Source organism: Triticum urartu, chromosome 2 (genome assembly GCF_003073215.2).
Source record: "Triticum urartu cultivar G1812 chromosome 2, Tu2.1, whole genome shotgun sequence".
NCBI classification, from domain to species: domain Eukaryota; kingdom Viridiplantae; phylum Streptophyta; class Magnoliopsida; order Poales; family Poaceae; genus Triticum; species Triticum urartu.
In genome coordinates, this window is record NC_053023.1 from 24,751,198 (window position 1) to 24,764,325 (window position 13,128).

The 13,128-nt window shown below is 47.7% G+C and overlaps 1 protein-coding gene across 1 annotated transcript; it reads right to left on the reverse strand.

Annotated features, from left to right (window-relative positions):
• Positions 1–2,316: 2,316 nt before the first annotated feature.
• Positions 2,317–5,088, reverse strand: LOC125534835. Its single transcript, XM_048697915.1, has 4 exons — positions 4,768–5,088; positions 4,585–4,680; positions 4,372–4,497; positions 2,317–2,742 (listed from the first exon to the last, which is right to left on the reverse strand). Exons 1-4 carry the CDS (start codon positions 5,086–5,088, stop codon positions 2,317–2,319), a joined length of 969 nt encoding a protein of 322 aa, XP_048553872.1.
• Positions 5,089–13,128: the final 8,040 nt, after the last annotated feature.

A 13,128-nucleotide genomic window follows, 5' to 3' on the forward strand; every position in this document is an offset into this window, starting at 1 on the left:
TTTTCTTGCACTTGGTCCACTTTCATTAATTAGCAGTGGGATTTTTCCGAGTTTGTTGTTCCAATTAGTACATCGACTTTCTCTTGCTCACCTTTTAATTGAACAAAAATATTGACAGTCATATTTTGGCATGAACTCACACCCATGTTGGGTATCTTCAAAAGATGTGCCTTTACTATTGAGGGGATTTCGCTTCGAACGAGGGGTTTCAGGTATCCAAAAAGTATCGCAGAAGTATCCTAGAATTATCAAACATTATTTTTAAAAAAATTACAAAATCGAGGGATACTTACGGGATACGTATCGGGCTGTGTCGGGGCAGTATCCGGCTGGATACACGTGATTTTTGAAGTATCCGTGCAACGTAGATGATAGCTCATAGAGAATATTTTCTTTCTGTTTTCTCTGAAGATACACGTAAATATTTCTGAAAGAAAAATAACTTGTTCTTTCTTTAGTTGCAAAACAACTTGTTCAATGAGAAGGTACATTTCACAGTAATTTCACTACTGAAACAGTGTACCTAATTCAGATAGAAGTGTTTGTCCAGTTGCACAGTACTACTGCAGAGTTGCCGCATCTTTCTACTAACAAAATAGTTCACGCTCTCAGACCTTATGATATCTTCAAGCATGCAACCATTATGATAAGCATTGTTCATGGGACACGGCTAGCTACATCGGTTCAACATTGTTAGTCATGCAGGACGTAAGGTGAGCATTCCATAAGGATAGATGGTGTGAAAGTTCGTTTCCACCATTATAAAAGGAACATTGCTTTACCGGGAGACCTGATTCAGGGAGGATAATTGGTCCCGACTATGTGATGAGATGAGTATACAGTTGAAAGGCACAGCTTAATTCAGATGAGGCATTAGAAGAATACTGAAGAAATGGGTCTAGAGCATGTAGGTATGGAAGAGCTTTACATAGATCTTCAAGGCCGCTTGCATCCAATGGCCACACGTCGCAGACGTACCATTGGATATACTTCCTTGCCTGACTAGGAAGAAAGTTCCAGCTCGCATTCAATGACAACATTATTTGCACTATTAATTTAGACCCGGACAGTGCTAAGTTATTTCAGCAAGTGGATCCAGTTTGCCAATTGAACTCCAGTTGAATAGGTAACTGCACTAGAGATAAGCGGTTCTTCAATATATCATCTTTTGTTGTGTCTTTTACCCTGGGTAAGTATGTATGATTTATTATGTAATGGATGCAAATGGTCTCGATTATTTTTCAAAAGGTATAGGTAAATATTATTGCCACTAGAATTGGCTGAATCCAAGTCATTGAGAAGATTAGGCTACAAGCATGGCATGGTGAATGATATCAGAGTCGAAGAATAATTTTGTAAACTAAGAACTATTCGGGTTGGCCACATTTGTATCCCACGGAGGCCGGCATACTAATGTATCAGGGTCAACGAAAAGACACCAAATCTAATAAACTAGAAAGGATTCCCTAAACCCCGCAAAAAAAAGGATTCCCTAAAAAAATGAAACATAAATTTCTCTTGAGATGGCAGTTCTCTGTAGATCTTACCGAGTCGAACATTCGTCCAATAAAGTGACTGGGATGGCTTGCAATTTTTGCTTCCATCGACTGGGAAAGAATATCCCCATTGTAATATTTATTAAATACGTAGCTCCCAATAAAATATAAATTTGTTTCCATCAAAATGAATAATTTGTCCATGAAGCAAATCCAAACGCGCACTAACAAACAAGCCGGGAGCAGATGATGCTAATCGCCTGAATCTACTACTACTACTACCTCTGTAACTTTTTATAAGATATTTTTGGAGTCTCTAACAGTATTAAATTACAGAGGGAGTACAGTACTCAAACATTTAATCAGGATGATCGGTTAGCTCTTATCTTTTAGAATAACTTAGTAAAAAAAGTCAAAGTATATGTGGCTCCCTATTCTCTTTTCTCCTTTATAGTTTTTACTCTCTTGTGGATACCCATCCACAGAAATTTCGGAGTAAATTGCACGAAACCACCACTTTGTAGGCTAGGTTTGCGAAAAACACTATAATATATTTTTTTTTGCAGAAAACACCATGTCTACAGTAATCTTTTTGCAAAAAACACTGATCGGCGGATCGGGCTCAGTTAAGTGAGTTTATGACAAATAGAGCCCGCCAGTCAGGCTGACGTGGCACCGCCTAAGTAACCGCGTCGTTGGCTAACGTTATCATCATGTGTGGCCATGTGGGGTCCACCTGTCATTGAAAGAAAAAAGAAAAAAATCTGAGCTCGTCAACCTCCCGCCACTGGACCTATTCGTCCAGATCCGCTGCTGCTCACTACCTGTTGCGCCTCACTGCCGTCGCGGCCGCTGCGCCCGCTGCTCGCCCCGGCCGTCGCACCTCTCTGCCACCGCGCCCGCTGCTCGTCGCGCCCGCTTCTCGCCGCGGCCGCCATGCCTCGCTGCTCGTCGCGCCCGCTGCCGCCGCGTCTCTCTGCCACCACAGCCGCTGCTCGTCGCGGCCTCCACGCCTCGCTGCTCTCCGCTGCCGCCGCGCCTGCTGCTCGCCGCGGCCACTGTTACCACCGCGCCACGCCTCGCTACTGCCGCGCTCGCTGCTCGCCGCCGCGCCCACTGCTTGCTCGTTGTTCGCCGCGCCCACTGCCTGCGCCTGCTGCTCACTCCCGCTGCTCGTCCCAACCCCAGCCAAGGCAGAGGTCTCCACCGGCGGGATCCTTGCGCCCTCGCGACGGTGGCCTGTGCACTGCACGCAAGTTGTTCGATGGAATGCCAAAGAGAGGCTTGTTAGGCTGACAAGCGGGCCCCATGTACAGCAAACGTTTTCATGTAAAGGTGTGAGAAATTAGTGCCACGTCAGCATGACTGACGGGCCCTATTTGTCATAAACTCACTTAACTGAGCCCGATCCGCCGATCAGTGTTTTTTGCAAAAAGATTACCGTAGAGACGGTGTTTTCTGCAAAAAAAAAATGTATTGTAGTGTTTTTCGCAAATCTAGCCTTCAAAGTGGTGGTTCTCGAAATTTCGGTACCTTACTTGTCCTTGAGCTGGTCAACTATATCCTCCGAAGTGAAGACTCCATTATTTATTCATCATCTTCAAAGTCTCCCATTGTAGCATCATAACATGGAAGATACCCCTAAGTAATATCGGTACGATTCAGTCTTCGGTCATGCGAACACTGGCCAGGGCTGCACTGCGTAGCTGGCTGGACACTTGCCGCTGCAGGGAAACTTAACGATCATAGTGCTTTTTTTTGTTGAGGAAATCACTATCGGACTCGCGGGCTATGCCTACGGCCACGGGCCGTCGGCATAGGCCCCCAGGCCGTCGGCATAGATATATGCCTACGGCTGCCGTCGGCATATCCCCGTCGGCGTAGATGTCGTCAGCGTAGTCTTGTCAGACCGCGGCATAGTATAGCCGTCGGCATAGGGGCCTATGCCGACGGCCTGACGTCAGCCGTCGGCATAGTATAGCCGTCGGCAGTGTTTTTCGTCTGACGGCAACGGACGGCGCCGTCAAAAGCGCTGACGAATCACGCAATGCCACGTCGCAGGGCTATGCCTACGGCAAAGCCGTCGGCATAGATTAATCTATGCCGACGGCTTTTGCCGTCGGCATATCTCTGCCACGTGGCGTCTCCTGGTTTCTCCTGGCAGCAGGGCTATGCCTACGGCAAAGCCGTCGACATAGATTTTCATATGCCTACGGCTTTGCCGTAGGCATAGATGTGCCACGTGGCAAGCCCTGGTAACTCCTGGGCGTATATATGCCGACGGCTTTGCCGTAGGCATAGTTTTTATTTTTTTTTTATTTTCCCTGTTTTCTCTTTTCCAATTCATTTGACAGCATTTCAAAACAGAACAATATGAAATTATGCAGAAATATGACAATTCATCATGTAAACATACTCAAGTTCATCTAAACATACTCAAGTTCATCTAAACATACTCAAGTTCACCATCATCATCTAAACATACTCAAGTTCATCACATCATCTAAAGATCATCACCGACGGAAGTTCATGAACATAAAAGTAGTGCAAGACATGAAACATGATAAAAGTAGGAATATGAAAGGCATGGCACGATGGCCACATGCACGGAATCATCAAGCAAGAGCACCTCCGCCAAAACCACCACCTCCGCCATAACCACCACCACCTCCGCCAAAACCACCACCACCACCTCCGCCAAAACCGCCATCGCGACCACCACCACTCTGCCAGATCGGAGTGACTGGGGTCGACGGAGCAGGAGTCGAGCCACCGGTCCCCTACATGTTTCAGAAAAGATTCTAACGGTAAATATGATATGATAGTGTTTCATGAACGAGAACTAGTTTGCTAGTAGTTAGGCAAATGTACTAACCGGATCATCACTGCCTAGTGCCACCCATTCATCGAACGTGGGCACGTGTGGGGGTTCTCCCGCAGGTGGTGGTGGGGGTCCCATTTGTGGTGGATCCGTGCGGTTAGTCCAAGACGCCAACATAGCCTGAATGTTAGTTAAACAAGCAAACTAGAAGATCAGAAGGAATGAAAGTGCAAAAATTTAGCTTGGTTTTAAGAGGGCAAAACTAACCGTCATCATCTGACGGTTGTAATCATCGTTTGCCTTCACTCGTTTCAAGTACTCCCGCACCTCGAGATTCCTATGCTCGACAAACTCCTTATATGCCTACATAATTTAGGTTGTTTCTAAGTGAGCAATGCTGAAAATAAACTGAGAATGCAAGATAGAAAAAGATAAAGAGGAAGTACTTACAGCATGCTGGCGGGCTAAGGGAGTCTGTGAACGCCCCGTACTCTCTAACTGGCTCTGGTTGGTAGCCCGAAGCTGTGTGTACGAGATCGAAGGAGTGATCAAGCCATCGAAACACGGATACCGGCCATTCTTCTTCCCCTGGATGGCCACCACCGCCGTGTCGTCGATCTGAGACTGGGCGACCTCAGCAATAGGAACATCCGGATGCAACTCCTGATAGTGATGAATGTAAGACCCCAGGTGCTCCTCGGTCTTGCCGTAGTACTGGCTCTCGCCCTCCTTGCGATGACTCTGCTCGCGGGCCAGCTTCCACGACTCCATGTCTGAGAGCGGCATCTTCAACTTGTCCTCCTACAACGTCAAATAGAAGTCAGCCATACATAAGAACATGACGTAAATAAGAAAAAAAAATGCATCATGCACATAGATATACCTTCATGGCCTTGAAGCCCCAGTGGTTCCTGTTTCCTTGGCCGTGTGTCCCGTCGTCTCCACGGTTAGCCCGGGCCTTGATGCTCTTGGCAGCAAACTTTGCATCGGCGCCGAGCCACCTATCCACCAAACTCGCCCATCCGTCATGCCTTCCATAGCACCAACGAGGAACAACCTATGCAAATTTTGGAAGCATGACATGTGAGCACGAAACATATAGTTGACTGCTTGAAACAATGAAAAGTTAGTAATAGTTACCATCATGAACTGCTCCTTGCTCAAGGTAAGTCGTAGCTTCTGCACTTGAGTTTTGGTCATCTTTTGGTGCAGGTAGTAGTGGTAGTACTGCGAGACGGCAACCCAGCGCACCTCGTACCGCAACTGACGAGCTTTCTTCTTCGCAGCCGCAAGCAAGACCACGTCGGCTCTGGCCTTGTGCTCGTCAAGAACTCTATAGAGTTGCTGCAATCATGCATAAACCAGAAGCAAACAAGGCATCAGTTGAGTGATTCAATGATAAACTATGAACGAAACTGAAGACAAGTGATTCAGAAGAGAACTTACCCAAAATTTGGTGATCACGGCCTTAGCGGTCGTCCCGTACTCCGCGTTGCTGCAAGCCTCGTAGTGGGCCCAGCTCGTGGCCAAAACCCGCTGCTGCGGGTCCCTGTCTGGCCGCGGGCAGAATAGGCCAGGCCAAAACTCCTTCAACAGAACAGTGATAAGGCCGTTCGGTTTACGGCCCTTTCCGCGAAGGATCCAGTTTCTGCAAAAGAATCAAATGATTGCCATGTGTACAATAAGAAAATGTTGTCATGTGTTGAAAATATGATTGAGAGGCACTTACTCTGTCCCCACAGGTTCAATGAGCCACTTGTGCTCCTCGATAGAAGGTGGTGTAGGTAGTCCGGCATTACCACGCAGCCACCCCTGCGAAGAACCCGGTGGCAAGTCACCCCACAACGCGGGATCAACCTCCCCTCCACCCTCCTCGCCCTCCTCCTCACCCTCCTCCTCGGCCTCCTCCTCCTCGCCATCAGGAACATACTCCTCCTCCTCAGACTCAGAAGGTGCCTCTGTATAGGAGGGCATCGAAGAAGACCCTCCTATTTCAGACACGGCCTGGAGTTTTTTGCCCCGGTTGCCTCTCCCCCCACCTCCTCCTCCTCTAGGGGCTCTCCCCCCACCACCTCCTCCTCTAGGCTCTCCTCCCCCGACCCCTCCACCTCCCTGTGAGGTGTCATCCTCGCGTAGTCGGGAGGGAACCTTGTGGGCTCGTCCACTCCGAGTAAGTCCTTTAAATTTACTGAGGAAACTAGCGCCGCTGGACTTGCCCATGATTAGCAAACCTGCATTGAGAAGAGAATAAACAATTAGTAAGGATATCAATTAAACAAGCATACAGGAAAAACATTAATACCAGAAGAGCACATTAAGCATACTATTGTAATGATCATTAAAAGAACTTACATTTTCTAGAACCCATATGAATCATCACTATTGTAATCTATTTGTGGACCGGTCTCATCATCACTATCACGCATATCTTCTTCGTTGTCTGACGGAGGTGGAGGCTCTTCCTCATCGTCAGCGTCTTCATTTAACTTTTCAAGCATAATTATGTCTCTTTGATTCACAACTGCCTCACCATCAATCCGTGTGTCGTCGTCGTTTGGGTCCAGGTCAACATAACCCAAGTCATCATCCTTGTTGTTTCGGACCACGTCATCATGTTCCTCTTGATAGAACACTCCCTCGTATGTCATGGGGTTTATGTTGTAGTAATCATCATCATTCGGGTCCGGTAGCTTACCATGCGGCGACACCTTGAACACAACTTCCCAACCCTTTAGGTACTCTTTCTGGCATGGGTAAGGCAGATAATATACTTGTGTGGCCTGGGTAGCGGCGATAAAGAGATCAGCTCCGGCATAGATGGTTGATGGTTTAACTTCAACTAAACCAACAGAAGGCGTATGTCTCAGACCCTTTTTGGGGTCGAACCATCGGCATTTGAACACAGTGAGACTTAGGTGTTCGCGGCCACGTTTGAATGTAAGCTCGTATATTTTTCCTACCCTTCCATAGTAATCTACTTTATTATCTCCTTCAGTGAAGACTCCGGTATTTATGGTTTTGGGATCAGGCCGACTGTTCTGGTGCTCCTCTGTATGGAAGCGATACCCATTCACATCATACTTTTCGCATGTCATGACGACAGGATCAAAACCCATGGAAACCCATCTCAATTCTTCATCCATTGATTCGGTCAGATCATTTCCCTACAAGTTTAATTGAAATTATAGGGTGCATGAGTTTAATTGAAAGTGTGAAAAATTACTTTCTCGATGAACCACGCAACGAAATTTTTCCTTCCATCAGCACCCTTTCGGAGAAGAGCAAGTGCCTCCGCTTCAGAAGGAGGCAGCATTCCCGTCCATTCTTCTTCAACGAATCGACTACAATAAGAAAAGCGGTATAAGAACTAGGCAAAGTGAACATAACGAATTGACTAAAAGAATGGTGCAAAGGTATTACCTCATCCACTCATCCTCAACTTCCTTGATGTTGTGCAAGATATAGAACATGACATCCTCCCACTCATCTCGTGGCATGAGATAAGATTTCGAGCATCCAGCCCTACTACCTTGCCCGATGAATAGAGGCAACTTGGGTTTATACTTGGGTTCTTCTGTATTGTATCGAGACACCTTATTGTGCAACGTGGGAACATGGTCCGGATAGTAGGCTGTCCTGAGGTCTGCCACCTCCTCTAGGATAACTGCCTCAGCTATGGAAGCTTCAATCTTAGCTTTGTTTCCACATTTCTGTCTCAGATGCTTGTTCTGTCTCTCAGGGCCGTACTGCCAACGATTCTGCACAGGGCCCCCCAACAAAACCTCGTTCGGGAGGTGCAAAAGGAGATGTTTCATCGGAGTAAAGAAGCCTGGTGGGAAGATCTTCTCTAGCTTGCATATCAACTCCGGCGCCTTCTTATGCATTTCTTTTATCTTCTCAGGACATACTTCTTTAGCACAAAGCGTGCGGAAGAAATGGCTTAACTCCGCAAGCACACGCCAGACACGCTCGGGAACATAGCCCCGAACCATCACCGGCATAATCCACTCAATCCATACATGATAGTCATGACTCTTGAGCCCGGTCACTCTGCCCGTTGAAAGATTGACCCCCTTACTTATATTCGACGCATAACCATCAGTGAACTTCACGACGTGTTTCAGCCACTTGAATGTCTCCATCTTATGATCCTTTTTAAGTACGAAGTCAGCATCTGGCTTGAACCAAGATTTTCGACTGCCTGTGGGAGGCTGCATGTGTAGACGTGGTCTATCACAAATATTCTGTTGATCAACTCTAGCATTAACATTATCCTTTGTCTTATCAGGAATGTTGAGGATCGTGTGAAAAAGGGACTCTGCGACATTCTTTTCGGTGTGCATCACGTCTATGTTGTATGGAAGTTTGAGGTCCTTAAAATAGGGAAGCTGTGTGAACGGGGTAATGTGAGTCCAGTTGTGCGTCTCACCATATCCTTCAAAAAATTTCCCTTTACTTTTTCCTTTGCCCTCGCCCTCGTCTTCGCCTGTGGCTTTGCCTTTGCCTTTGCCTTTGACTTTGCCTTTCCCCTCACCAGCAGGCTTAAGAGCTTTCAGCTGAGCAAGCACATCCGCACCAGAAAACGTTGGAATCTCGTTTACTTCATGGACAACTTTGCCTTTTGTGAAGTTCTTCTTGTCTTCCCTATCAGGATGGTCTGGAGGGAGGAACTGTCGATGCAGGTCAAATGCAACATACTTGCCACCCTTCTTCAGCCAAATGAAAATCAAGGCCTGCATGCACACTGGGCAAGGCATCTTTCCACTTGTACACCATCCGCAGAACAAGGCATAACCGGGAAAGTCATGCATGCAATATTGTAGCCAAACTTTCATCAAGAAATTTTTCTGCAGATGTCGGTCGTATGTCAACCTCGGGAAGTACCAAGAATGGTGCAAATCATCCACCAACGGCTGCATAAACACACTCAAATTCTTCCCCGGATATTCAGGCCCCGGAATTATAAGCGACAGGAACATGGTCTTGCGTTGCATTATGGCGCCGGGAGGGAGATTCAGCGGAATAACAAATACGGGCCAACAGCTATATGGATTAGACGACATACCATATGGATTGAACCCATCACCTGTTATAGAAATTCTGACATTCCCAGCCTCGGCTGCTTCCTCCGGGTACTCTATATCGAATGACTTCCATGCTTCACCTCCTGATGGATGTACAATTTTTTTTGGATTGTACCTTTTCCCTTCCTTGTGCCACTTCATCATTTTGGCAGACTCCTCGGTGATGAAAAGGCGCTGCAGTCTTTTTATAAAATCAAGATACCGAAGAACCTTCACAGGGATTTTTAGCTGCTGCTTCTGACCATGCTTATCGACCACCACAATATACCGAGAGGAACCGCACTTCCTACAATACTTGTCATCCGCATACTCATGCCTAAACAAAAGGCAATTCTTTGGACAAACATGTATTTTCTCATAGTCCATTGAGAGCGCCTTCATGATTTTCTTCGTACCGTACATGGTTTTTGGCAGTTCATGGCCCTCAGGCAGGCTGCTAGCCCATACTCCCAGAAATGCTTCGAAGCAACCTCGGCTACAGCCGTACTCAGCCTTGACTGCCATCAGTTGCGAGATGGCATCCAGCACAGACAGCTTGGCACCCTCATAGAGAGGTTTCTTTGACGAGGCCAAGATTTCCAGGAAGGCCTTTGCGGTTTCCTCCGGCTCCTCCGGTTCATTCGCTGGATGTGACGGAGGTGTCGGCTGTGCAGCAAAGACATCATCTAGCATGTCTCTAACCCCATCGTCCTCATAACCAGCGACGCGTTGTCGTATCACATCCTCTCTACCACAGTCCCGCTGGGCAAAGTTTATAGGCATATTAAAGCTGGGCATAAATCCATGCGTGCGAAGGTGCTTAGTCATCTCACTCTTATCTCTGCGGATACGTCTCTTACATCTGGCACACGGGCATTCTGGCACCATCCCCATTGGACTACGGAATATCTCTTTCAAAAACACATCAGTTTTCTCGACCCACTCTGTTGTTACTTGATTCCGACGGAAAAACCCACTATACATCCACTGATTATCTGCCATCTCTGCTTTATTGGAAGCCACACAACAAAATTAAGGATTCATTTAAATTACTCACATCAATATTTTATTTTTTACAAGGTTGACGAGAATCGACATTTAATCCACCTACATCTCTAATAGGTAAAGATGGGTCCTAATCCCACCCGAGAATGTGTAGATTGAGTACGTTGTCCATGCTCTACCCCATTCCGAGACAAAATTTCGGCAGCACCTCCCCGCTATTCTCCAAATACACGTCTCGGCAAAATGCCGAGAGAATGTGCATCCGGAGAACAACAGGGAGGCGCCGCCGAAATCCTGTCTCGGAACGGGGTAGAGCATGAACAACGTACCCAATCTACACATCCTCGGGCTGTCCGTGGAAAGCGCTGGACAATCCGAAAGAGCTACGGTGATAAATATGCAATTGAATGCATATTTATCAATGCAACCCTTTCGGACGGGAGACCTAGGTTACGCGACTTGATGTGAAAATTTAATCTAGTGACATGGAAAAAAAGTGGACGAGGTCATGGAATTGTTGCTCACCCTCCGATGTAGAGGATGTAGTCGATCAAAGGAGGGACGATCGTGGACCAACACCTCCAACGTCGACGGTCACTCCACGAAGATGGAACACCACAAATCCTGTTAATTCGACCAAGTGCAAAAAAAAGGTTAAGCATTGACACTTTAAACTATGAAAAAAATCATATTTCGTCAAGTGTCAAATATTGTCCTTCAATTTTTTTAGCAAGATCATCATGATTAAATAACCACTCATCATATGCCAATTTTGGAGCACATCTCACACAACTATTTTAGAAACTAAATGTCACATAGCAAGGATTTAGACACAAACATCATATATCTCACACAAACATCAACTCAAAAATTTATTTTGCATGCATATGTGAATAGACTTAGGGGCTGAATACACCATCCACATAGTAGTTATTTGCAGCAAATAAACATGAAACTATGAATGTCACAGTAGGAAAAATTAAAAAAAAAGAGCATAGCTCACCGGGCAGAGGGGCGTCACGGCGATGGAGGGGACGGGAGGGACGGTCGCGGGCCGGAGCTAGCACCAGGGCCGGCCGGGCAGGGTCGCGGGCTAGCCGGAGCCGTGGCCAGGCGTGCTCGGGGAGGGGCCGAGGCGGGGCAGGGCCCGGTTCGTTGCGGGGCAGAGAGCTGGGGTGGAGACGAGATGGCGACGACGTGGGTGGAGCGGCGGCGGGCGGGCGGCAGAGAGCTGGCGTGGCGGCGGCGGCGCGAGAAGGGGAGGGGAAGGGAGGGGGTGGAGCGGTGGGGAGGGGGGACAGGCGAGGGAAGGGGAGAGTGGCGGGAGGCGGGGAGCAGTGGCTGGCGGGCGGCGGGGAGAGTCGCGGGAGGCGGGGAGCAGCGGCGGGCGGCGGCGGCAGCGCGGGCGGCGGTCGGCGGTGGGCTGTGGGCTGCGAGTGGATGAGGCTGCGGGTGTGGGAAAGAACGAGTGGAGGAGGGTGGGCCGCGAGTGGATAAGGGGACCTATGCCGACGGCTTAGCCGTCGGCATATATTAACCACGCCACGTGGCATATATGCCGACGGCTAAGCCGTAGGCATAGGTGTATTTTTTTTATACATATTAATTACAAACTAGCCGTATACATGTTAATTACACACGTGGCATATATTATTAACTGTCTTCAAATATATTTTTAGTGTATATTATTTTCATGCGCATTGAAAAGTTTCATATATATATATATATATATATATAATACTTTTTTATATACACGTAGATATTAAATATTTTCAAATACACGTTCTTGCATTTTTTTGAATGATACATGGTATATAATTATATTAAAAATGATACATGGTATACATATTTTTTACATGCACGAACATTATTTAAAATGTACCATACATTTTCTTTAATGGTTTGAAACATTATTTTTAATGACATGATCTTCTTTTTATATTGTACAACAATTTTCTAAAATATCACATATATTTTTTTTGAACCGAATTTTTTCTATGGTTAGCAACATTTCTTATGATATAAATATTTTCTATGGTCTTGCGAAAGGTGATACATAGGAGAGCAACTGACTGAGGGGTACCGTTACCGAGTGCCTGATCCGGTAACTATGCGAGTGCCTGATCCGTCTACTGCCGTGTCATCGCCGTCCGTGAGGGGGGGCCACGCCCCGGAGACGCGTGCCGCCTCTTCGGACATGCCATCACACCACCCCGCATGTATGAGGGCCCGGTGCGATGCTCCGGTGGCATTGCTACCCCCAGGGCCCCCGTCCCGCCTAACCCAGGAGCGGTTGATCACGAGATCTAGCCCTTTGACTTCCCACGGACGGGCTCTGACTAGTGGACCTCTCCACCCGGTTGTGTCAGGTCTACCCATAGGGACACCCGGGAGCAACATCCGGGCCAAACCCACAGCTACATCCACTTCGTGTAGACCCGACGCGTCCGTTTCCCCCCCTCCAGGTGACGGCAGCGGCGCCGTCCGTGACGGGGGGCACACCCCGGAGATGCGTGTCGCCTCTTCGGACATGCCACCACACCACCCCGCACGTATGAGGGCCCGGTGCGATGCTCCGGTGGCATTGCTACCCCCCAGGGCCCCCGTCCTGCCTAACCCAGGAGCGGTTGATCACGAGATCTAGCCCTTTGACTTCCCACGGACGGGCTCTGACCAGTGGACCTCTCCACTCGGTTGTGTCAGGTCTACCCATAGGGACACCCGGGAGCAACATCCGGGCCAA